The 25,175-nt window shown below is 38.7% G+C and overlaps 1 protein-coding gene across 1 annotated transcript in view; it reads right to left on the reverse strand.

Annotated features, from left to right (window-relative positions):
* Window positions 1-14,336: 14,336 nt before the first annotated feature.
* SLC25A43 (solute carrier family 25 member 43) overlaps window positions 14,337-25,175 on the reverse strand; it is a 60,758-nt gene continuing 49,919 nt past the window's right edge. Inside the window, exons 4-5 of the mRNA XM_077146492.1 lie at window positions 16,534-16,668; window positions 14,337-15,549 (exon numbers count right to left, since the gene is read on the reverse strand). Of these exons, the coding sequence (XP_077002607.1) occupies window positions 15,349-15,549; window positions 16,534-16,668 (336 nt within the window). The 3' untranslated portion in view covers window positions 14,337-15,348. The remainder of the gene's footprint in view (window positions 15,550-16,533; window positions 16,669-25,175) is intronic.

Raw genomic sequence — 25,175 nt, forward strand, 5'->3', positions numbered from 1 at the left:
GTGCTTTCATATTTGTGGTTCTGTCAGGTTTCTTTCTCTCCCCCAAAAGGTGATCAACTAGTCACATAGAATTTCCCCCCTTTTTAGTCTTTGGTGTAATATTGAATATAGTTTTATTGAAGATGATAAGATAGGTCATTTGAAAGCAACTTCATGCCATGCTTGTTTTTTGTTGTTGTTGTTTGTTTTTTGCCAAAAAACTAGTTGCCTATGATCATGTTCATGTTAAGTAGTCAGACGTTCTCAAAAGGGTCAAGGTCAAAAAAGACAAAGAAAGATGGAGAAACTGTTGCTGATTAAAGAGACCGAGGAGATATGTCAATTTACTGCAATCTGTGACCCTGGATTGGATCCAGGACCAGAAGAAGTACATTAGCGGTACAATTAGTGAAATCTGAGTAAGATCTATAGATTAGTTCAGAGTATACCAATACTATTTTTAGTTACTGTGTTTGTGTAAGATGGTAACATATAGAGTAACTGAGTGAAGGATATATGGAAATTCTTTGTACTGCTTTTTGCAACTTTCTTATAAGACTGAAAGTTAAAATAAAATGAAATAAAGGACACCAGGACCAAAAGCCCAGGAAAATAGAGAACACTATTCACGATGATAATGCCTTGTCAACCCATTAAAAACAAATTCCTCCAGTGAGGTATAGTATTATGATGTGTTATGTTAGTAACTATTATGTTTCTGGAAGCTATATAGAATACAAATATAATAAAGATTAACTAAAGCTAAGGCTGTGCTTAGTAATTCTCAAGAGAAAATAAAGGGTCAGAATTATACTTAAGGCCTCTGGTATTGCTTCAGTTTGCTAATGCTGCTGGAATGCAATATACCTGAAATTGACTGGATTTTGATTTACTTTTTTTTTTCTTTTGTCTGAGCAGGCTCTGGGAATCAAGCTGGGTCTCTGGTATGGCAGGCAAGAGCAGGCGAGAACTCTGCCACTCAGCCAGTGTTGTACTGCCTATGAAATTGGCTGGCTTTTACAAAGGGAATTATTAGGTTACAAGTATACAGTTCAAAGGCCATGAAAATGTCCAAATTAAGGCATAAATAAGAACATACCTTTACTCAAGAAAGGCCAGTGGCATCCGGGGTTTCTCTGTTACATGGGAAGGTACATGATGATGTCTGCTGGTCCTTCTCTCCCGAGTTGGTTTCAAAAATGGGTCTCTCAGGTCCTGTGGGTCCTTCTGGCTTCTCTTGGGGCATCTTCCTTCTCCAAGCCTCTGTGGGTCCTCTCTTAGCTTCTCTGGGGCAAACTCTGAATTTCGTCTCTTAGCATCTCCTGGGGCATTTTCTGTCTCCAAACATCTGTCATCTCTCTGCTTTCTGTATCGGCTCTGAACTCTCTGTTTTCTGTCTTTTATTTTCTTCATTGAGGACTCTAGTAAATGGATTAAGACCCACCTTGAGTTGGGTGGGTCACATCTTGGAAACAGTTTAATCAAAAGGTCCACCCACAACAGGCCTGCCCCTGTTGGGATTAGAAGTACATGGCTTTTCTGGGGTACATAACAGTTTCAAACCAGCACATGTATCTAGGTACCAATACCCAGAATTTGGGTAATAATGTGAATGTAAGCTGTTAATAGAAGGAAGACAACACAGTTTTATAGGTATCATTCAGATTTGATAGGTTGGGACTTGTGATTGGCAGCTGGGAAAGGAAGGGAAACTTGGCTCGGAGAGAGGTATGGAAGGAGAGGAACAGTGGTAATATGTCCAGAAAGTATGCATAGTAATTCATTGGCCACAGGGTGGAAAGCATTCAGTGAGGATGAAAGGGAGAAATGAAAATGACTGTAGTCGTGAAAGTATATAAGAATTTCCCAGATAAAAGATATGAACAGTACCTCATAAAGCTGTCACATAGGTGAGAATGATGATCAGAGACATAAACTATCTAAATATCTGTTTGTAGCTTCATTATTCTAATAGCAACACATCAGATAAATTCTTCACTCTCTTGCTGATAATTATAACTCTCATAAGACTGAAGAAACAGTGAGGGAAACTGCTAGGTCAGACTTAATCCCGACAATAAATAGGAAAATCTGGTTAGCAAAGTGAAAGTGACGAGAATCTTGGGGAACATGACCATGCCATCTGGATTTGTTAAGCAGAAGAACGCTGGGCGTGGCAGACAGGTTAGCTAAGCTTTTTTTGCAGGGGTTGGAACAGGCATGGGGATTGCAGACTTCAAAAGGATCAGAGAAAAAATAAGTATGATTTCCTGGCCAAACACCAAAAAAGAAAGACAGATCAAGACGGAGAGGGATTGCAAGAACAAAGTCAAAATTAAAAATTGTAAAAATTTCAATGGGAAATTTAAAAGAGAGAGAGAGAGTAAACTAAAGTGTACTTGTAGATTATTCTCTAATGGACTTAGATTTTAAAAGGATTTGTTGTATTGATGATGAAAGGAGGGCTAGGCTTCCACGGACAAAGACCAAAGAGTATCACAAACTTCTAGGAATTGAGTCATAAAGGCTAAAGTCCAGAACAGACCCAGGTTTATAAAATGGGAAGGACCATAATAAAAGTTTCTGATGTTCCCTTTGGTGCAAGACCTTTAAGGGCGAGGAAGTGAACTTAATGGCAGTACATGTGAAAACTGAGAGTCCTAGTTGACTCTGAGTTGACAATGTCAAAAATGCTAATCAGTCTTGAGTTGGAGGAAGAGAATGGTAGTGAATGGGGGGTGGTGGTGGTGGTGGGGCTAGTTTAAGTTCCATGTGAGTCTCTGCTAGTCAGCCCATAGAGTTTTATGTTTCATTCTAGGTGCTATGTTTAAGAGGACATTAACAAGCTGGAACATATATTTAAAAGGCAATAAGGAAAGCGAGTGTCTCTAAACCGTATCATATAAGAAATGGCTGAATGGATGAGCTCTGGAAAAGATCTTTGGGTGAAGGGGGAACATCAAAACTGCCTTCGAAATTGAAGGACTATTAGGTAGAAGAGAACTAGACGTTCTATGTGGAATTAACGCAAGCTGGTAGAAGTTTCAGGAAGGTAGACTTCAGTTCAGCAAGAAATTACTTTCTAAAAATATGAGCTATTTAAGGCGGAATGGGTTACTTTATGATGTGGTAAACTTCTTGCCTCTGGAAATATTAAAAGTGAACATGGAATAACCACATTAGGGACACTTTAGAAGAGATTGTTGTGCTGGCTGGGAAGAGAGTGTTCTACAGCCCTTTCTGATCATAAGATTCAATGGCTCTCTACTATTTCTGCATCTATAACAATAAATGGATTTGAGCATTTAGGTTTGGAAGTCTGGGACAAAATAGGAAGGGAGAGGTAGTTTAGTTCAGTGGTTAAGAGGGTGGGCTTTATTTCCTAATTTAATTTCTATGGTCAGTTTAATTGAACACCATAAGTACAAGGAATCTTAATTAGGGCATGATATTTTGTTGGTTTGTCCAGGTTAGCGTGATGCCCCGATAAATCCCAGAGTGATTTGGACAGTGAATAAAAAGTATTTGCAAAGTCCCCTTGAGGGAATGGGGAGAAAGGGGGAAAGATTCAACTTCCATATTTGGAGAATTCCTGATATTCTCGGACGCAGTGAGGACAACCAAATCAATAAGCTGAGCCCTCAAACTTGGGGTTTGCCCTATGAAACTTATCCCTGCAAAGGATAGGCTAAGCCTACTTAAAATTAGGCCTAAAAGTCACCCCAGAAAACCTCCTTAGTTGCTCAGATGTGACTTCTCTCTCTAAGCCAACACGGCAAGGGAACTCACTGTATGTTAAAAATATTTGTGTTTGTATGTTGTTGTTTTTTTTAAATATTAAAAAAACATTAGAAAAGAAAAAGAGGGTGGGCTTTGGAGTCAGACTGCTTGAGTTCAAACACTGGCTCTACCACTTGCTAGGTGTCAGGCCTTGGTAGGTTGCTTAACCTTTCCAATTTCTTCAGGATTCAAAATAAGAATAATAATAATAGTACCTATACCTCAGAGGGCCACAGGAACAATGAAGCGAGATGGTGTTTGCATAGAACAGAGTTTGGTACAAAGTAAGCATTCCATAGATGTTAGGTGTGATTTATATTAAGAAAAATACTGACTTTGGCTGACTAACTCTGAGTTTTAATGAAGAATTCACTTCAACACTGCTTAAATTGGGTGGTAAGCCAGTTCTCCATCCCAGGTAAGGACCCTATCTATAATTTGGTAACATATCAGAGTCCACGTAACAAGATATGTGGCTCTAAGATGAACCCAGAAAAAGTGTTCTCCATTTTCAGTCCTGGCTTACATTTCCAGGATGGAAGACTGGAAAGTCTCAGTCGCGTTTGCAGTGTAATTACCGAGGAGAAAACAAAGAGTTTGTGAGCAGTCTTCCTGTCTCTAGTTTTTCACTACTCCAGCTTCTGAAACAATCTCACCAACATCCAGTTTTCATTGCCTCATCATGTTGCTAAAGAAACTAGTGACTCCCGTTTGCTTATTAGATTGAATCTAAACTCAGCATTTGAAGCCTTTCTCTTTTTGCCCCAGTGCTTCAGAGGATTTTTTTTCTAGCTCCTCTGCCAGCCTTGGAAGGCTTTTCACAGATCCCAGCCCTGGGATAACTGCTTTTCTTTTGGCATGGGCAGGACCCAGAATGGAGCCCGGGTCTCCTGCATGGCAGGTAAGAACTCTGCCACTGAGCCACCATGGCCCATCTGGGATAACTGTTTTTTTTTTAAAAAGAAAAGAAACGAACCCAAACAGCAGTCTCATTGAGGTAAAATAATTGACGTTCAACAAACTGTACATATTTAAATTGTACAATTTGGTATGTTTTGACTTATACATCTGTGAAACCATCATCACAATCAAGGTAATGAATATATCCATTGGCCCCGCCCCTCAAATTTTCTCATGCCCCTTGGTAATCCCCCACTGACCAGCTTTCTGTCGCTATGGGTTAGTTTGAATTTCCTAGAATTTCGTGTAAATACAATTATCATATAACATGTACTCTTTTTTTTTGTCTGACTTCTCTCACTTGGCAAATTATTTTTACGTTCATCCATATTAAAGTTTTCTATTGCTAAGTAGTACTTATTGTATGGATCTACCACAATATGTGTCACAATATGTCATCAGTTGATGGACATTTGGTTTATTTCCACTTTTTGCTTATTATGAATACTGCTGCTGTAAACACTCCTTCACAAGTTCTTTGTGTGCACACCTGCTTTCATTTCTCTGGGCTGCATATCTTGGAGTAGAATTGCTGGGTATTATGGCATCTCCATGTTTAACCATTTGAGGAACTGCCAGACTAGTTCCATTTCCTCCATATGTTGGGACCTTTCTTTAACCACCATTTCCTTGATACCATTTCTTAATGCTTCCCCCTGCACCAGCAGTTTCACTCCTTTGGTGCTCTCACTCAGTTCCTTGGCTTCAAGGGCCATCTACCTGCTAATGACAGCCAAACTTCTATCTCCAGGCACTACTCTACCCTGAACTCCTGGTTTGTCTGGGAACTGTCTTGTTTAAGCCTATTATCCTGACATAGTTATTAATAGCATCTTGTGTATTAGTTTTGTTTTGCTGCTGTAACAAATTACCACAAACTTACCAGTTTAAAACAGTAATGAATTCCTTCAAAAGTGAGGGAGAGATTACTCTTTTCCAGGACAAACAAGCACTGAGAGAATTTGTCAACTAGAGACCTGCCTTACAAGAAATACTAAAGGGAGTTCTGTTGGCTGAAAAAAAAAAAAGCAGGAGAGGCAGGTCTGGAGGAGGGCATAGAATTGAAGAGTACCAGTAAGGGTAATTTAAAGGATAAAAAGTGAAGGAGGGCAAAGAATATATAGATCTGACACATAAAATGCAAAGGATAAGATGGTGGATTCAAGAAATGCTTTTACAGTAATAACTTTGAATGTTAACAGACTGCACTCACCAATTAAAAGATAATTGGCATAATGAATTGAGAAACATAGTCCAGCTATATCCTGCTTACAAGAGACTCATCTTAGATAAAGGATACAAATAGATTGAAGGTGAAAGAATAGAAAATGATGTTCCATGCAAGCTGTAACCAAAAGAAAGCATGAGTAGCTATACTAATATCAGATAAACTAGACTTTAAATGAAAGACATCATAAAAGACAAAGAAGGACACTATATATTAATAAAAGGGACAATTCACCAAGAAGATATAACAATCATAAATGTGTACGCTCCCAATCAAAGAGCTCCAAAGTACATGAGGCAAACATTGGCAAAACTGAAGGGAGCAATAGATGTTTCAACAATAATAGTAGGAGACTTCAATACACCAGTCTCCTCTATAGATGGAACAACCAGACAGAGGATCAACAAGGAAATAGAGAACTTAAACAATTTGATAAATTAATTAGAACAACATATATAAGTTATTACACCCCAAAACACGAGGATATGCATTCTTCTCTAATGCTCATGGATGTTCTCCAGGATAGATCATATGCTGGGGCACAAAAATGGGTCTTTATCAATTTAAAAACATTGAAATTATTCAAAGCACTTCTCTGATCACAATGGAATGAAGCTGGAAATCATTAACCACCAAAGAATGAGAACATTCACAAATATGTGGAGATTAAATAGCGCACTCTTAAATATACAGCGGGTCAAAGAAAAAATTTCTAAAGAAATCGGTAACTATCTGGAGATGAATAAAAATGAGAATACAATATATCAGAACTTATAAGATGCGGCAAAGGTGGTGTTGAGAGGGAAATTTATTTCCCTAAATGCCTATATTAAAAAAGAAGAAAGAGCAAAAATCGAGGGCTTAACTGCTCATCTGGAGGAATTAAAGAAAGAACAGCAAATTAACCCCAAACCAAATAGAAGAGGAGAAATAACAAAGATTAAAGCAGAGTTAAATGAATGAGAGCACAAAAGAACAACAGAAAGAATAATAAAACCAAAAGTTGATTCATTGAGAAAAATCAATAAAATCGATAGAGCACAGCAAGGCTGACAAAGGAAAAAAGAGAGAGAATGCAAATAAACAAAATCAGAAATGAGAGGGAGGTCATTACTATGGACCCTGAAAAAACAAACAAAAAAAAATCATAAGAGGATACTATGAAGAACTTTAGGGCAACAAACTAAACAACTTAGATGAAATGGACAAATTCCTAGAAACACTACTCAAGAAGAAACAGACACCAATCCCAAGTAAAGAGACTCAAGCAGTCATCAAAAATCTTCCTACAAAGAAAAGCCCATGGCAAGATGGTTTCACAGGGAAATTTTATCAAATATTCCGAAAAGAACTAATACCAACCCTGCTCAAACTTTTTCAAAAAATTGATGAAAAAGGAACACTACCTAACTCATTTTATGACACTAACATCACTCTAATACAAAAACCAGGTAAAGATGATATAAGAAAGGAAAACTACAGGCCAATTTCCCTAATGAACATAGATGCAAAATTCTCAAAAAATACCAGCAAATTGAATCCAATGACACATTAAAATAATTAAACACCATAACCAAGTGGGGTTTATACCAGGAATGCAAGAGTAGTTCAACACAAGAAAACCAATTAAAGTAATACAGCACATCAACAAATCAAAAGAAAAATCACATGATTATCTCGATTGATGCTGAAAAAGTATTCAACCAAATTCAGCAACCTTTTCTGGAAAAAAAAAAGAAGAAACAACACTTCAAAAGATAGGAATTGAAGGAAACTTCTTCATTATGATAAAGGGCATATATGAAAAACCCAAAGCCAGTATTGTACTCAATGGTGAGAGACTGAAAGCCTTCCCCTAAAGATCGGTAATGAGACAAGGATACCCTCTGTCACCACTATTATTCAACATTGTACTAGAAGTTCTAGCTAGAGCAATCAGGAAGGAAAAAGAAATAAAAGGCATCCAAATTGGAAAGGAAGAAGTAAAACTTTGATTATTTGCAGAGCACATGATACTATACTTGGAAAATCCTGATAAATCTACCACAAAGTTACTTGAACTTAAAAATTCAGCAAGGTGACAGTATACAAAATTAATATGCAAAAATCAGTAATGTTTCTATACACAAGTAGTGATCTAACTGAGGAGTCAATTAAGGGAAAAATTCCATTCAAAATAGCAACTAAAAAAATCAAGTATCTAGGAATGAACTTAACTAGAGACATAAAGGACTTGTACACAAAGAAAACTACATAACATTGCTAAAAGAAATCAAAGATCTAAATAGGCAGAAGGACATTCCCTACTTATGGATAGGATGGTTAAATGTAATTAAGATGTCAATTCTATCCAAATTGATCTACAAATTCAATGCAGTACCAATCAAAATTCCAACAATCTACTTTGAGACTTGGAAAAGCTAGTTACAAATTCATTTGGAAGGGAAAGAGACCTCGAATAGCTAAAATATATCCCAAAAAAGAAGAATGAAGTGGAAGGATTAACACTCCCTGACTCTAAAACTTATTATAAAGCCACAGCGGTCAAGACAGCATGGAACTGGCACAAAGATAGAAGGATTAACCAATGGAATCTAATAAAGAGTGCAGAAATAGATCACATCTATGGTCACTTTATCTTCAACGAGGCCCCCAATCCACTGAACTGGGACAAAATAGTCTTTTCAATAAATGGGCATGGGAGAACTGGATATCAGTAGCCAAAAGAATGAAGGAGACCATTACCTTAACCCTATACCAAAATTAACTCAGAGTGGATCAAACATCTAAATATACAAACCAGTACCAAGAAACTTCTAGAAGAAAATGTAGGGAAATGTCTTCAAGACTTAGTAATAGGAGATAGCTTCCTAAACTTTATACCCAAAGCACAAGCAACAAAAGAAAAAATAGGTAAATGGGAACGCCTCAAAATCAAATGCTTTCATGCCTCAAAAGACTTTGTCAAAGAGGTGAAGAGGCAGCCAACTCAATGGGAGATAATATTTGGAAAGCACTTATCAGATAAAGGTTTGATATCCTGTATACATGAAGAAATCATGTAACTCAATAACTAAAGAACAAACAACCCAATTATAAAATGGGCTAAAGATATGAATAGGCATTTTTTCCTGAAGAGCAAATACAGATGGCTCAAAAGCACATGAAGAGATGCTCATTTTCACTGGCTATAAGGGAAATATGGATCAAGACTAATGAGATAACACCTTACACCTATACAAATGGCTGCTGTTAAACAGATAGGAAACTGTAAATGTTGGAGAGGATGTGGAGAAACTGGGACACTTATGCACTGCTGGTGGGAATGTGTAATGGTGCAGCCACTATGGAAGACAGTTTGGCGGTTCCTTAGGAAACTAAATATTGAGTTGCCCTATGACCTGGCAATACCACTACTCAGTATATACCCAGAAAAGCTGAAAGCAGTGACACAACAGACATTTGCACACTGATGTTCATAGCAACATTATTCGCAATAGCCAAAAGATAGAAACAATCCAAGTGCCCATCAACAGATGAGGGGATTAACAAAATGTAATATATACAGATGATGGAATATTATGCAGAAGTGGGACAAATTGATGTCCTGAAGCACATGACAACATGGATGAACCTTGAGGACATAATGCTGAATGAAATAAGCCAGACACAAAAGGATAGATATTGTATGATTCCATTTTTATGACCATGGTAAAGGTAAAGTCAGAGGTTTATAATACAGAATCTAGGGGACCTAGAGATACATGGAAGATAGAGATGGTTGAATGGTTAGCTAATGAGGTGGAACTCCAAAGTAAGGGAATAGGTAGAAGTTTAGGTGGTTCTCTATAGGTAGAAGTTTAGGTGGGTCTATAAGTAACATTACCACATTGAAGGTGAACATGACTGAAAGGGGTTGTATAGACTCATGTGTCCCACCAATTAACACTAGAAATATAAACAAGTTCTTGCATGAACTACTTCAAAGGTATGAATCTTGTACAAAGAGTGTATAATTTCAGGGTATGGGGGGAAACTGCTATTGCATGCTATTGTACCACAGCAATATCAGGGTTAAATAATGGGGGGTGGGGTGGGAGGGAAAAGAGTTAAGGGGAGGTTTGGATTTTCTATTTGATGAAAGTGTGTTTATTGGTTATTTTTCTCTTGGGAACAATGAAATTATCTAAAATGAAGAGTGTTGATGAACTGTTGACATTGGACATTATACATGATGCCCAATGGACGGAGCTGGCTGAAGGATATATTGACTGAGAAGTAGAATGGCGAATGATGGTGTATGCTTATGATCAAATATTGTGCTGCTACAAAAATAAATGAAGTTGTGAGGAAGTATGCAATGTTGTGAATGAACCTGTGAGACATCTTGTGAGGCAAAATAAACCAGAAACAAAAGATCAAATATTGTATGTTGTCATTTAGAAAATACTTATAAAAAAACAGGGGCCTAGATTATAAGCTCTTATAGCACTCACATCTTTCCAGAGTGGTAATTGTTATTTCTAGATTTTAAGAGGCTGTGCTAAATATGTATTTAGAGATAAGAATGAAGCTGATCAGGTCGGGATTAAGGTGATTCAGAACACAGGGTTAAGGAAGACATTGTCTGTGTTTTAGGACTTCACCTACTCTATGAGACCAAAGGAAGAAAGAGTTATTTTGTCCAGAATCTAAATTTTCTATAGCACATAGGTTCCATGCACTAATCTAAATCAACCTATCTGGATAGATCATTTAAATAATCCAAACATGAACCCAGAATGGGAATGAGGGCCTGTAATCATGTATAGCTTAATGTAATTCTCAGGGTGTATTAAGCAGATAATAAAAAAGTATTGGCAAAGTCCTTTGAGGGATGGGAGAAAATATATGGAACTATTAAATTTTAGCACTGGGGAAACCCCTGGTACTGTGTCAAACATTAGGGACACCCAAGACAATGGGCCAAGCCCTTGATCTTGAGGCTTGCTCTTGTGAAGCTTATTTATGTAGTGGAGAAGCTTAGCCTACCTATAGGTATGCTGAAGAGTTACTTACAGAGAACATCTTTTGTTGCTCAGATGTGGCCTCACTCTCTAAGCCTAACTCTGCAAGTGAAGTTACCCTCCCCCTTATGTGGGACATGACATCCATGGGTGAAAGTCTCCCTGGGAACATGAGATGACTCCCAGGGATGAGGCTGGCCCTGGCACTGTGGGATCGACAATGCCATCCTGACAAAAAGGGGGAAAAAAGTGTAACAAATAAGCTATCAGTGGCTGAGAGAGTTGAAATAGAGTGGAGAGGCTACTCTGGAGGCTATTCTTATGCAAGCTTCAGCTAGATACTGCTACCCTCCATAACTTGCCAAACTGCAATCAAAACCATTCCTGCTAACCCTAAAGAATACCTAGGGCTTTATATGAGATACTACAAAGGTTCCATGCACTAGGATTACTTTCCAGAAACCTACAACCTCCAGATGGCTTCCTAGACCAGATAAGTCTTGAAATGCTGAGGACCCAGCCTCTCCAGAACATCAGCTAGTTCCGTCTCCCTACCCACTAGTACTGACAGCCCCTTCCAAAATGAAAAGTTAGAATGAGCATAGCCCAAGTACCCCTAAAGAATTGGAGAAAGAGCAAAGGAGATGATGGAGTTATACAGAGAAGGCAGGATTTCGAAATGAGTATGATTACTGAATCACTATATTGATATTTCTTTAAGTCTCCAGTGTCTTGGAGCAAATAGTAGTAAAAACCTAAAATTGTGGAATTGTAAGTCATACCAAACTCTGAAATCTGTTCTACAACTAATTTGTTGCTGTGTGCTTTGAAATGTATTGCTTTTTTGTGTGTATGTTATTTTTCACGAAAAAAAAAAGAAGTGGATTGTGATGCACAGCTATATAATGATACTGTGAACCACTGATTGTACACTTCGGATGATTACATGGTATGTGAATATATATCAATAAAATTGCATTAAAATAAAAAAAAAGAATGAATTGACAATCTCACAGTCAGGTAGGTCAGAAGTCTGATGCAAATCAAACCAGGGGAAAATCGAGGTATTGGCAAAACTGCGTTTCTTTCGGGAGGAGGCGCCAAGGGCGAGTCTGTTTCCCTGCTTATTCGGGCAATTGACTGAATTAATTTCTTTACGGTGGTAGGGATTGAAGTACTATTTCCTTGGCCCCAGGGCACTTAAATCTTCAAAACCAACAATGGCGAGTTGAGTCCTTTTTATGCCTCATTTCTCCTTCCTTCTTCCACCCTTGCATCTGTCTGACCCATTCTTCTGCTTTCCTCCTCCACTTTTAGGGACTCATGTGATTAGGTTGGGCCCACCCAGATAATACAGGATAATCTCCTCATCTGAAGATCTGTAACCTTAATCACGTTTACAAAGTCCTTTTTGCTTTGTAAGGTAACATCAGTGAATGGCAACATCATCTACTTTGCTAATCAAGTCAAGCCAAAAACCTAGGTGCCATCCTCAGTTCCCTCCTTTTTTCTATTCTTTACATTCAGTCCCTCGACAAATCCTGCTAATTCCAAAATATGTCTTGCACTCATTCACTTGTCTCCACCTTTATTGCCAGTCCAAGCCACCCCCCACTTCTTACTTGGACTTCTGGAATAGTCTCCTAATTAGTTTCTCTCCTTCCTGTCTCGCTTCCCTCCAGTCCGCTATCCACACAGCAATCGGAGTGATCTTTTAAAAGTGAAGATCAGATTATATCCCTTCTTTGCCAAAAAATCTTCAGTGGCTTCCCGCAGCTATTAGAATAAAATCCCCACATGTGATCTGGCTCTCTATCCAACCTTATTTCTTGTGAGTCTCTCCCTCAATCTGGCTACAGTCACCTCCGTTTCATTCAAATCTTTTCCCACTTCCAGACTTTTGCACTTGCTGTTCCCTCTGCCTGGAATGCTCTTCTCCCTTGATCTTTGCCACATGGAGGAGCAAGTAGCCAGAAGTCAGTGGAAATTGAAAAAGCAGACACAAGATGAGAGATAGCCGTATATCTAAGAGAGATATGCAGACCAAGGAACCCCAAGTAAGTGACACCATAATGCCACAGTCTTCCGGGGAAAGCATCGTGTTGTTTGCCACCTACGTTTCCAAACCGTGAGCCAATAAATCCCTGTTAAACCAATTAGCTGTGTGGTATCTGTCATAGCAGCTGGGAAAACTAAGACAGCATGGTCAGCTCATTTTCATCCTTTAGGTCTCATCTCAAATGTCACCTCTCAGAGCCAGAGAGGGTGTCCCTGGCTCCCTAATTTAAAATATCTCCCTCACCCCCAGTTGATTCTCTAACAAAGCACTGTTTCTCTCTAACATTACAATCTATAGTGACCTAATTGATTGATTAGTTCACTTGTTTATTGCTACCCTCACTAGAATGTAAGCTCCAATTAATGTCCTCTTACTTCCTTCAAACTTAGGTTGACTCATTACCTCCCCAAACCCCTGCTCATTACTAGCCCCTCTAACCTCTGAGGATCCCTTTAATCATTTCTTCAGTAAGTATATATTGAAATTCCTGGCAATCTTGTAAAACAATTGATTCTACATGATCATGCCTTTGCTTGCATTTGCTTTGTAATCCTCATTGTTCCATATATGTAGGCGTGTTTTGTTCCTTAAAACTATAAGTTATTCCTGGGTAATTACCGCATCGCATGTTTTTATAATCCTCCTAAAATACTTAGTCCAGTGTAGTGAACACTGCTGGCTAAACAGCAGAACACTCCCTTCATACCTGTGATAAAATGAAAAGATCTGAAACTTCATTTTCAGAACCGAACTAGAGTTTTAAAGAATTGTTCTGAAATTAGAAAAATAAGGCATATCCTTTTCCCCACTTAATTTATTAAAAAAAAAATCAAAACTGCACCTGAGGAAACATCCCTGTGTATGGCAGTAGCAAGGGTTTATATTACATGTAGAAGAATATATAGAAGATATGACTATGATATAAACAGCCGCAGGGATAGGATTTTAGATTGTTATACTAAAGTAAAAAAAAAAATGTTTTGTAGCTTTCAGGACTTTTTGAAAATTTGCTCAATTCAAGGAAAATAGAGAGTAACAAACATGAACTACTAAATCTGGGTAAAGAATTTACCACCCTCCAGACTCTAACAGATTAGGCTACAGATGAGATTTTCACGTATGTGTTAACTGCCATTCCTCATATAACACAGTCTGCCAAAGCAATTGGATATATTAGTTATTTTGGTAAATATTAAATAGGAGAAGGTTCTGGGAGTTTAGAAATTTTGAGCAGGATGTAGTCAATCATAGTTTTTACAACTCTGATTAGTAACAAATGAACAGTACATCACTTTTCTTTGGAAAATAAATTTAATAGGTAAAAATATTTTCAACATACTGAAACCCCCCTTCTATGTATGAATTAACAATTTGATGTTAGATAATAATGTTTTTTTAAAAATGCATAAATAGGCTCTATTCAAAAGTTATATAAACTTTATGTAGAATCCCCAAGGTAGAACAATCCCCAAATTTGATTTTTTAAGAAAATTCTAGTGCAGATGATTAGCCTGGAGTGGTTTTGTTCAGTTACTTTTTTTTTTGTATGTATGTCAAATATTCCATTTCTGGGCAACTGGAACATCTTGTGAGAATAACTTAAGTTGTCTAAATAATTCATTTTCAGTGTAGGCTTGCCAAACCAGTTAAAAATGCAGAGAATTCGGGCCACTTGAACTGTACATGATTTCAATCAGAAGAAGAGCTTCTGGAGCATAATTAAGCAGTCATGGTAAAGCTGCCTTCCTAAAATACAAGATTCTCAGTGTGGGAAGCTTCAAACCTAAATAAAAGAGGATGGCTCTATTATGATAGTGATAACTAGGAAATGTTAAAAGTTTTCATTTAGTTTCTGATAAATTGTAATCTATACTGTGGTGCATGCGCTCAGTAGTCACCAAAGATTATGCATATAAGGACCACTGTATTGGGAAGCCTTGGGCTAATTTGAGAGGAACGAGGGCTGCATTGGTTAATGCAAGCTTTGCCTGGACTGTGACCATGTGGCTGAGCTTCATGATGTGCATCTCCTCTGCTACTTCCACTTCAACTATAAGTTGCTTTGAGTGCCATGTTTCTATTCAGAATATGAATTGCACATTTTATTACTGCTAAGCTTTGGTTATAAAATCTGGTGGAATACCGTCAGGAACCAGTCGTGTTAAGAAACCTTCCCACGGTGCAGGTTTTCACAAGGACATCAGTTTGGAGCTCAGAGGCGGCGGAAGGCTGACCTTCTCATTTCCAAGAGCAGCAGACTGGAGGACCTTCTCAGCACTATACAATTATGAGGTGACGTTTATCTAGGATCCTAACACTTCTAGTTCTACTCAGTTTTAAAGAGTTGGTTTCTTAGACTTTAGTTTTCCAGTTTTGAAGAACTTCTTTAATTCCCTTAATTCCTGGGGCTGCAAACTCTGATCCACCCCTGGGGTCAACTTATAACTCAGAGGAGACACAATATAACCATTTTGGTAAAGACAGATTCTCTTGCAGAACTCAAAGGTGCTAAACATAACTCCAAAATATGGAATTATCTGTTAAGAAAAAGGGAAATGAAAATCATGTTAAAAGATAGTTGAAGAATTAACATAATTCTTAAAAGGAAAATGTCAATGGGTCTGCAATAAACTTGGATCAGAGCAAAGTGAGGTGAACACTGTGGTCAGTTCAACTTGGTAATTCTTGGTGGAATCAGAGAAGGTGGCAGAATGAAAGCTGGCACAGTGAGGGTTGGGGGAGAGGAATGAGGAATGATTGAAGGGCACACCTGAGGAAGCCCTGGATCTAGACTAATATCAGTATAGACAATCAGTATATACTTGCCTTGATTGGAATCACCTAACAACTTAGTGCAAAGTTAGTTTGGAGGTTTTTTTTGTTTTTGCTTTTGTTTTAAATTTTTATTAATAAAACCAATCAACATACAACATGAACATTCTTAACATATGAACATTCCATACTTGTGCATTCAGTGGTTCACAATGTCATCACATAGTTGTATATTCATCACCATGATCATTTTTCAGAACATTTACATCACTCCAGAAAAAGAAATAAAAAGAAAAAAAGAAAAAACTCATACATACCATACCCCTTACCCCTCCCTCTCATTGACCACTAGTATTTCCCTCTATAGTGTGGAGTTTTTAACTTTTTTTTTTTTGGTCATGGAGTTCTTTTGGAATATGATGAAAGTTACGGACCCTCTTTAGGGAGAGGCACATATGTCCATACATACACGTTTTAGTTTGGGGGGTTCGATTCCCCTTAGGGGTTCATGATCCCCATGTTAAGAACCTCTAAATTCTCAGCTCCTCGGGGTGGGTTACTCCAACACTGCACAGGGTCCCCCCTCTTCAGGGTTGACAGCTGGTCTGTTCTCAGGGGACTCGTGCTATCATCCATGCAAGTGAAGATGTTTCCACACAAACTCTCGGTTATGGGGGATGTGAGTGACAAAGGAAGAGAGTAACATTGGAAGAGGCAGAGAAGCAGGTGGAGACTGTCCACCCTCTCACCTTGAGTAAGTTGGCTGTCAGTCCATTCCAGAGCCCCAACACCCCTTGGGCCTTCACTATCTGCCGGAAGCAGTCCACTGCTCCTGAGAAGTGGACATCTACTCCTCCACAATTGGGAAGATAGGGACTCTGAGCCTGGCAGGAAATAGAAGGTAGGATGAGGCACTTTAGTCACCAGGAAATAAATGTGCTAGTCAAAGTAGCCAGGGTCAAATTGAACCCTAGACACTATGCTCCTGGCCCAGATGATGACAAAGAATGGCTGCCACTGAGTTCTTCTGGTTCCAAGCACTTAGAAGGAATATTAACGTGCAGTAAAATCATGATCCCCCCGTTCACATATTTGTGGTTTATTCTGCTCGGAAGGAAGCAGCCATTCAGGGACAGACTCAATTTTGCATGTGCATTACCTCCTACCTTATGATAAACACATTCCCATGCCCTTAATCTTTTTCAGTGTCCTCCTGCTTCCTCATCTTTCCTGGTCCCAACCTCTCAGATATATCCCTTCCCTGTGAAGCTCTCGAGTAGGGGCTGCTTATTTACCCACATCACTGATGTCACAGGGTGGGGAGGAGAGGGGTCCAGTTTCCTTCTAGCTTCCTGTTGCTGTTCTTGGACCTTGTTTCCTTCACCTCTCATTCCAAAAAATTCTCATCTGGGGCTCATGTCATGAACCATACTCCTTGTTATTGCTATCATCTACTGACCTCATGGTCACTCTTCCTTTTTCATTGAAGAATGTGAAACCTGGTGGTTCACACTCTCCCAGCTTCACCATCATCTTAGGTAACTTCAGCACCTATTAAAACAACCCAGTTTCTGGACCTCGACTTCAGTGACCTTCGCATTTACACCACTTTGACCACCCATTCCTTCAGCCAACCCTATGGATTTCATCTCAATCTCACAACTATCTTGCCTAAATCCTGTTATCAGAATGATCGATCTCTGAAATTAACTTGTTTTCTTTGTCCTTTAGAAAACCAACTTTATGAGCAGATGAAATGACTTCAGTATGTTATCTCAATTTAAAACTGACACTGCTTGTCCCTATGAGGGGATTTTCTCTTCATAACTGGTTTTTGGAAATGGTGATGAGTTTACATTGAGCTGTGCCTGTACTTCGGTTTGTTTCTGAAATGTCTAGTTAGGGTTAGGATAGTATTCTGTTGCAATGGAATCAAGATTTTCCAGGCGGAAGAGGTAGGATAGGATAACAGTAGGAAGAGCATATACTCTGAAGTCAGCAGGTTGGGTTCTCATCCTGGTTTCTTCACTTCCTGGCTATGAATCCTGTGCAAGTTACCTGACCTTCTTGAGCTTCAGATTCCATTTTTAGAAAACAGGAATAGTACCCATTTCATGGGACTGCTGTGACAATTGAGATGATGCATGTAAAGCACTTAGCAGTGTCTGGCACTGTTGTGTAGGGAGTGATAAATGTGAGCTATTATTGCAATTACTGTTATGTAGAAATTATGACAAATATCAATAAAATCCCTTAACTTCTTACCTCTACACGTCACCTTCTGAAATCTTACATTTCAGGACTGCTCTGATAGTGTCCTCATCCATCTCCTTCCTTCATTCCCTTATTTCTATCTTCCTATTATTATTCATCAGTGTTCATATCATTAAGCCCTGTAGTTGTTTGCCCTCTGCTTAATTACTGGCTTCGCACTCCTCCATTTTCATCCTTGCAGCTCTTTTTTTTTTTTTTTTGCTCCTTGCACCTTGTCTGTCAATAAGTCCTCACCCCCACAAACTCCTTCACTGCTCCAGGCTGCTGAAGACAAAAGACAAATCCACAAAGGGGCAGGTCATTGCCACGGAAGCTTCCTGGTCTCTAGCCTCAGCGGAACCCTCAACCGTCGTACTGCAAAGCAAGTGTACAAAGCATCCTTTCTCAATCCTCACAGCAGGTTTTTGAAACCTTTGCCATACCACTCAATGCACCTCACCTGACACCCATTCCCTCACCTCCTAGTTCATACGGAAAACAGATGTTATATAGGCCTCAACTTTTGCTTCTTTTCACAAACATCTTTTCTTCCCACCAGTGCCCTGGATCTTACACCTTTGAACTTGGGCACCTTTCCCCAGAGCCCTGACTTCGCACCATAGCAAATGTATAAGCTCAAATTCCTCCCATCTTAAAAACAACTCCTTCCTTCAATCCTAACTTTGCCCTTTGCCCTTCAGATACTGCCCAATCTCTCATTCTCAAATTAACATACAGTAATAGACTTTTTTGGGGAAATATAGTTCTATGAATTTTAACCCATAGGTTGATTCATGTGATAAAGGACACAGAACAGTTCTCTCAGGTAACCTGCCCCTCCCCTTCCCCAGCTCCCCCCCCCCCAACTGCCCAGACCCTCAGGCCATCTCTTTGTAGTCACATCCTCCTTATCCACCCCAAACTCCTGGAAAACATGATGTGTTCTCTATCACTACAGTTTCTTCTTTTTGAGAATGTCATATAGATGGAAGAGTACAGTCTCTAACTCTTGAGACTGGCTTATTTCACCCAGCATAATGCCTCTAAAATGGACTCAAGTTGTTGTGTGTATCAATAGTTTTTTTTATTACTCAGTAGTATTCCATTGTGTCGCTATACCGTAGTTTGTTTCTCCATCCACTATTGAGGGACATCTCATTCCCTTTTCATTTGAGCTTCTTAAAAGAGCTGTCTACACTAGCTGACTCTACTTCCTCACTTCCCACTCACTGCTCTACTCATTGCAATCTGGCATCTGCTTCCATTCTGGCCAGGGTCACCAGTGACCTCCTAATTGCCAAATCCAACAGATACTTTTTAGTCATTCTCTTACTGAATTTTGGGGGCAGCATTTGGCACTGCTAACAGCAGCATTTTGTCCTTCTCAACTTAAACACCCTCTCCAGACAATCCTATCTATACCCATGACTTTAAACACCATACACAGGCAGATGACTCCCAGACCTTTATCTCCAGCCTAACCTTCCTTCTGAGCTCCAAAACCAAGCACCCCCGTGCCTACTGGACATCTCCACCTGGAAAGCACACACACACAGGTCCTCAAAATCTGACATACCTAGAAACCACTGTAGCCTATCTCTCTGACCACATCAAATTTATTCTTCCTCCTGTGTTTCCTCTCTCAGCTAATGCATCACGATCCAACCAGCTATCCTAAGCCAGAAACCTGTGAGTCTTTCTTTCGCTCACACCCTTATTGCCCTATTCAATCAACCATCAAGTTTACCAATTTTATCTTTTTAGTCTTTCTTAGATCTTTCCCCTGTATTATATCCCAGTTGCCACTCTCTTAGTTCAGGCTACCATCATCACACGCATATCTTACTGCAACAGTCTCTCATTGGCTGCCTGAACCCTGACTTGCCCTTTTCCATTTCACCCTTCATAATGCAGCCAAGATGAGCTTCTAAAATTTCAGTTTGGACCACTGATTCCTTTGCTGACTCTCCACCATCTATAGGATGAAATCCAAGCTCCTTAGAATGACATACAAGGCCCTTCAATGACAACTTTTCCAGAGTCATTCACTCAAATCATACTGATTGTGCTCCTTAGCTCTTTTTCTTTGTACTCTCATCGGCTTCCCTTAGCCCCTCTGAATATTTCATTTATTCAAATATTTACCGAGTACCAACTATGTGCCAGGCACTGAGGACACAGCACTAAACAAAAAAGACAAAAACCCCTGTTTGCACAGGGTTGAAATTCTAGTTGGGGAAGAAATGGGCAAATAAAATAAATAAGTAACTGATATCAAAATTAAAAAGCAGTGAGTGCTTTGGAGAAAATAAAAGCTGGGAAAAGATTTAGGTAGTGCCTGGTAAGGGCAGTGACATTTTAATTAGGGTTGTTAAGGAACAATCCCACCAAGATGACCTTTGAGTAAAGTCTAAAAGAAGTGAAAAACTGAACCCTACTGATATATGCAAAGGCCCTGAGGCAGGAATGTATCTGTAGTGTAGGAGAAACAAGGAAGCCATTGTGACAGGAATGGAAGGGGAGGGAGTTAATAGGAGATAAAATCAAAAAAGTCAAAGTGGACTAGATCATGTAAGATGTAAGGGGTAGGCCATTGTAAGCATTTTGGCTTTTACCTAGTGAAACAGGGAGTCACTGGAGGGATATGAACAGAAGAATGACATGATCCAATTTATATATATAATTTTTAAATATTTTTATTGACCAAACAGCACAACATATAAACATGAACATTCTTAACATATGAACATTCCATACTAGGTGTGAAATTAATGGCTCACAATATCATCACATAATTGTGTATTCCTCACCATGATCATTTCTTAGAACATTTGCATCAGTCCAGAAAAAGATACAAAAAGAAAAAAAGAAAAAACTCATACATACCATACCCCTTACCCCTCCCTTGCATTGACCACTATTTCCATCTACCCAATATATTTTCACCTTTGTTCCCTCTATTTTTTTCTATACCTCTTACCACTCCCTTTCATTGATCACTGGTATTTCAATCTACTCAGTTTATTTTAACACCGATTTATATTTTAACAGGATCACTTTGGTTGCTGTGTTGAGAAAGATGCAAGGGTGGGGGTAAGGGTAGAAGGATGGAGACTGGTTAGGAGATTACTACAATAATCAAGGCAAGAAATGATGGAGGCTTGGACTGGGAAGCTGACAGTGGGGTCATGAGCAGTGGTCAGATTCTGCATATATTCTGAAGATAGAGTCACCAGGATTTGCTGATGGATTGGATGAGGGTGTCAGAAGAAGAGAGGAGTCACGGATGACTGCAAAGTTTCTGGCCTGAACAACTGGGTGAATGGAAGCTTCATTTAGTAAGATGGGGCAAACTGTGGGAAAAGCAGTTTTTTTAAAAAATATTTTTATTGAGAAATCTTCACACATATACATTCCATATGTGGTGTACAATCAGTGGCTCATAATATCATCACACCATTGCATCTTCATCACCACGATCATTTTTTAGAACATTTGCATCACTCCAAAAAAGAAATAAAAAGAAAAAAGAAAAAACTCACACACCCCAAACCCCTTACCCCTCCCTCTCATTGACCACTACTATTTCCATCTACCCAATTAATTTTACCCTTTGTCCTCCCTATTATTTATTTATTTTTTATCCATATATATATTTTTTACTTATCTGTCCATACCCTGGATAAAAGGAGCATCAGACTCAAGGTTTTCAAATCACCATCACACAGTCACATTGTAATAGTTCTATCTTTATACACTCGTCCTCAAGAATCAAGGCTACTGGAAACATCTCAACAGTTGCATGTACTTCCCTCCAGCCACTCCAATCCAAGCAGGTTGGCTTTGTATTTTTTTTTTTTTTTTTTTTGCAGGAGAAAGGAAGAGAATCAGAAATTCAATTGTGGGATGCCTTTTAGACATCCAAGTTGGTTACACAGTCTGGAGTTCAGGGGAGAAGTTCAGGGACATTAGCACATAGACAGTATTTCAAACCAGGAGACCAGATGAGCTCACTGAGGGAGTCTAAGGCTAGAGAGCACGGACATTAGAACATTTAGAAGTCAGGGAGAAGAGCAGGACTAGCAAAGAAGACTGAGAAGGAATAGTCAGTGAAGTAGGAGGAAAACAGAGAGAGTGTGGCATCCTGGAAGCTAAGCGAAGGCAGTGTGCCAAGAGAGAGCAAGTGGTGAGCTGCTACTGGTCAGGCAAGATGAGGAATGAGGATATTCCATTGGCTTTAGACATGGAGGTAACTGGTCACCTTAAGAACAAATGCTTCTACTGGGAGATGAGTACAACCACCTGATTGGAATGGATTCAAGAGACGATGAAAGAGATTGGAGATGGTGAATATAGGCAACTCTTTCAAGGACGCATCTTTCACAACCATATTGTAATGTCTGATTTACATGTCTGTTTTTACCTAGTGGGCTGTATGCTCTGTTTTGAGGACTGAGTCTTGATAATTTCTGTATTTCTAGTGCCATCCCCAGAAGCTGGCACATGGCTGGTGCTCAATAAATGTTTGCTGAATGAATGCATATAATGCTAAGTATAGGAACTTTTAAAAAGCAGTTTGAGACATATCCACATACCATACAGTCCCTCCAAAGTGCACAATCAGTGGTTCATAGTATCATCATATAGTTGTGCATTTGTTACCATGACTGATTTTAGAACATTTTCATTCATCAAAACAAACAAACCAAAACATCCCATGCCCCTTGTCCTCCACTATTATTGACCCTTAGCCTTGGTGTAGTACACTTGTTACTGCTGATGAAAGAATATTAAAATACTACTATTGGGGTTGCAAGGGTAGTAGTTCAGTGGTAGAATTCTCACTTGCCATTTGGGAGACCGGGTGTGATTCCCCACCCATGCACTTCCCCAAAACAAACAAACAAACAAACAAAAGAAAGAAAGAAACTAACAAACAAAATTCAACAAATGGTGCTGCATTAATGGGATACTCACATGGAAAAAGAATGACATGTGACCCCGCCATACAGCATATAAAATAAAATAAAATAAAATTTAAAATAAAATAAAGTTACAATGAGATAAAATAAAATAAAATAAAATAAAAACACTTTTAATTATAGTCCATAGTTTACAATAGGTACACTTTCCCCATATACCCCTCTATTACTAACTCCTGTATGTAGTGATGTACATTTATTCTAGTTCTTGAAAGATCATTTTTATATCTGTACTATAAATCACTGTCATCATTCACCACAGGGTTCACTGTGTTATACAGTCCCATGCTTTAACCTCTAGCTTTCCTTCTAGTGACATACTTGACTCTAAACTTCCTCTTTCAACCGCAATCACACATATTTCAGTGTTGTTAATTATTCTCACCATATTGTGCTACCATCACTTCTACCTGTTTCCAAACATTTAAATTCAACCTAGTTAAAAATTCTGCACACATTAAGTACCCACGCCCATTCTCTACCCATTCTATTTCCTTGTAACCTATAGTGTAGGTTTTAACGCTATGAGTTTACTTATTATAATTAGCTCATATTAGTGAGATCATACAATATTTGCCCTTTTGTGTCTGTCTTATTTCATTCAACATAATGTCCTCACAGTTCATCCATGTTGTCCCATGCTTCAGGACTTAGTCCTTCTTACTGCTGAATAATAGTCATTTATATGTATATACCACAGTTTGTTTCTCCATTCATCCATTGATGGACACTTGGGTTGTTTCCAGCTCTTGGCAACTGTGAATAATGCCGCTATGCTGAAACCCCTGCTTTCAGTTCTTCTGAGTATATACCTAGTAATGGGATTGCCAGATTATATGGGAGATATATACTTTCACCTCAAATTTTTAGAGCATTTGACATAATTTTATGTAAGGACGTCAAGACCTATACAATGTAACGTTGTAATGCAGCATCTTTTTAGAAAATAAATATTGAAATTCAACTATTTTATTTTTATCCTCACAATAACATTTTAAAGGTACTATAAAGAAGCAAAATCACCCATAATAATATTGTTCTACTAATAAATAGCTGCTAACATTTGTTGACTGCTTATGTGCATGTTACAATTGAGGAAACTGAGGCTCAGGGACAGGTTAAATAACTTGACTAAGGTCATTCAGTTAAAATCAATACATTTTATTTTGTTCTATTTTAGTTGTTTCATGTCTTTCTTTCCTAGGAGACTGTGAGTTCCCCAATGGAGAAGAGCTGCTCTCTTTTTCATCCTCCATAAAAATCTGTAGAATATATGAACAAACTGCAAATAGAGAAATGGTGCTTAAAACTCAATTTTAATGATTCAAACAAACTACCCAGAAGGTGAGGCCTTCTGGACTCTTGATCTTTATTGTCTCTGACCATGAAATCTGGCTCTTTCTCTCCTTCTAATTCCTGGATCTTCAATTTACTCTAGAGGCCCTGATAAACAAGATTCCCCCAACCAAAGATGCAGAAATCTGAAAGGGACCTTAAGATCTTCTAGTCCAAGATGAGTAAAAAATATGGATAAAAAATAAACAAATAATAGGGGGAACAAGTTTAAAATAAATTGAGTAGATTGAAATATAATGGTCAATGAGAAGGAGGGGCAAGGGGTATGGCATGTATGAGTTTTTTGTTTCTTTTGCTGAAGAGATGCAAATGTTTAAAAAAAAGATCATGGTGATGAATACACAACTATTTGATGATGCTGTGAGCCACTGACTGACTGTACACCATGTACAGAATGTTGTATGTCAAGAATGTTTGTATGTTTGCTAAGGTTTACAATAAAAATATTTAAAATAAAGATCTTCCAGTCCAATTACTTCATTTGACAGATGAAAACCAAACACCCTGAATGGGAAAGTGACAACTAAAATCTTTAGCTCCTGTGTAGCAGAGGCAGGACTAGAAGGCTCCTGGTCTACTGTAATCTTCACTCCAGGATCCTGTCTCCTGGTGACTCCCTAATCTTGGCCTCTAGGCTCTGAGATTCAAAATCACAAGTTGTGTTGCTCTCTAACTCATGCCCTTGCAGGACACCCTACCTGACTACCTTTTGCTGAACTGCCCATCTCCAATAAGGACATTCAAGAAAGCATACAATAGTGTCACTAATTCCAACTTGTGTATGTGTGTGTCGCAGGGCT

Source organism: Tamandua tetradactyla, chromosome X (genome assembly GCF_023851605.1).
Source record: "Tamandua tetradactyla isolate mTamTet1 chromosome X, mTamTet1.pri, whole genome shotgun sequence".
Taxonomy (NCBI): Eukaryota; Metazoa; Chordata; class Mammalia; order Pilosa; family Myrmecophagidae; genus Tamandua; species Tamandua tetradactyla.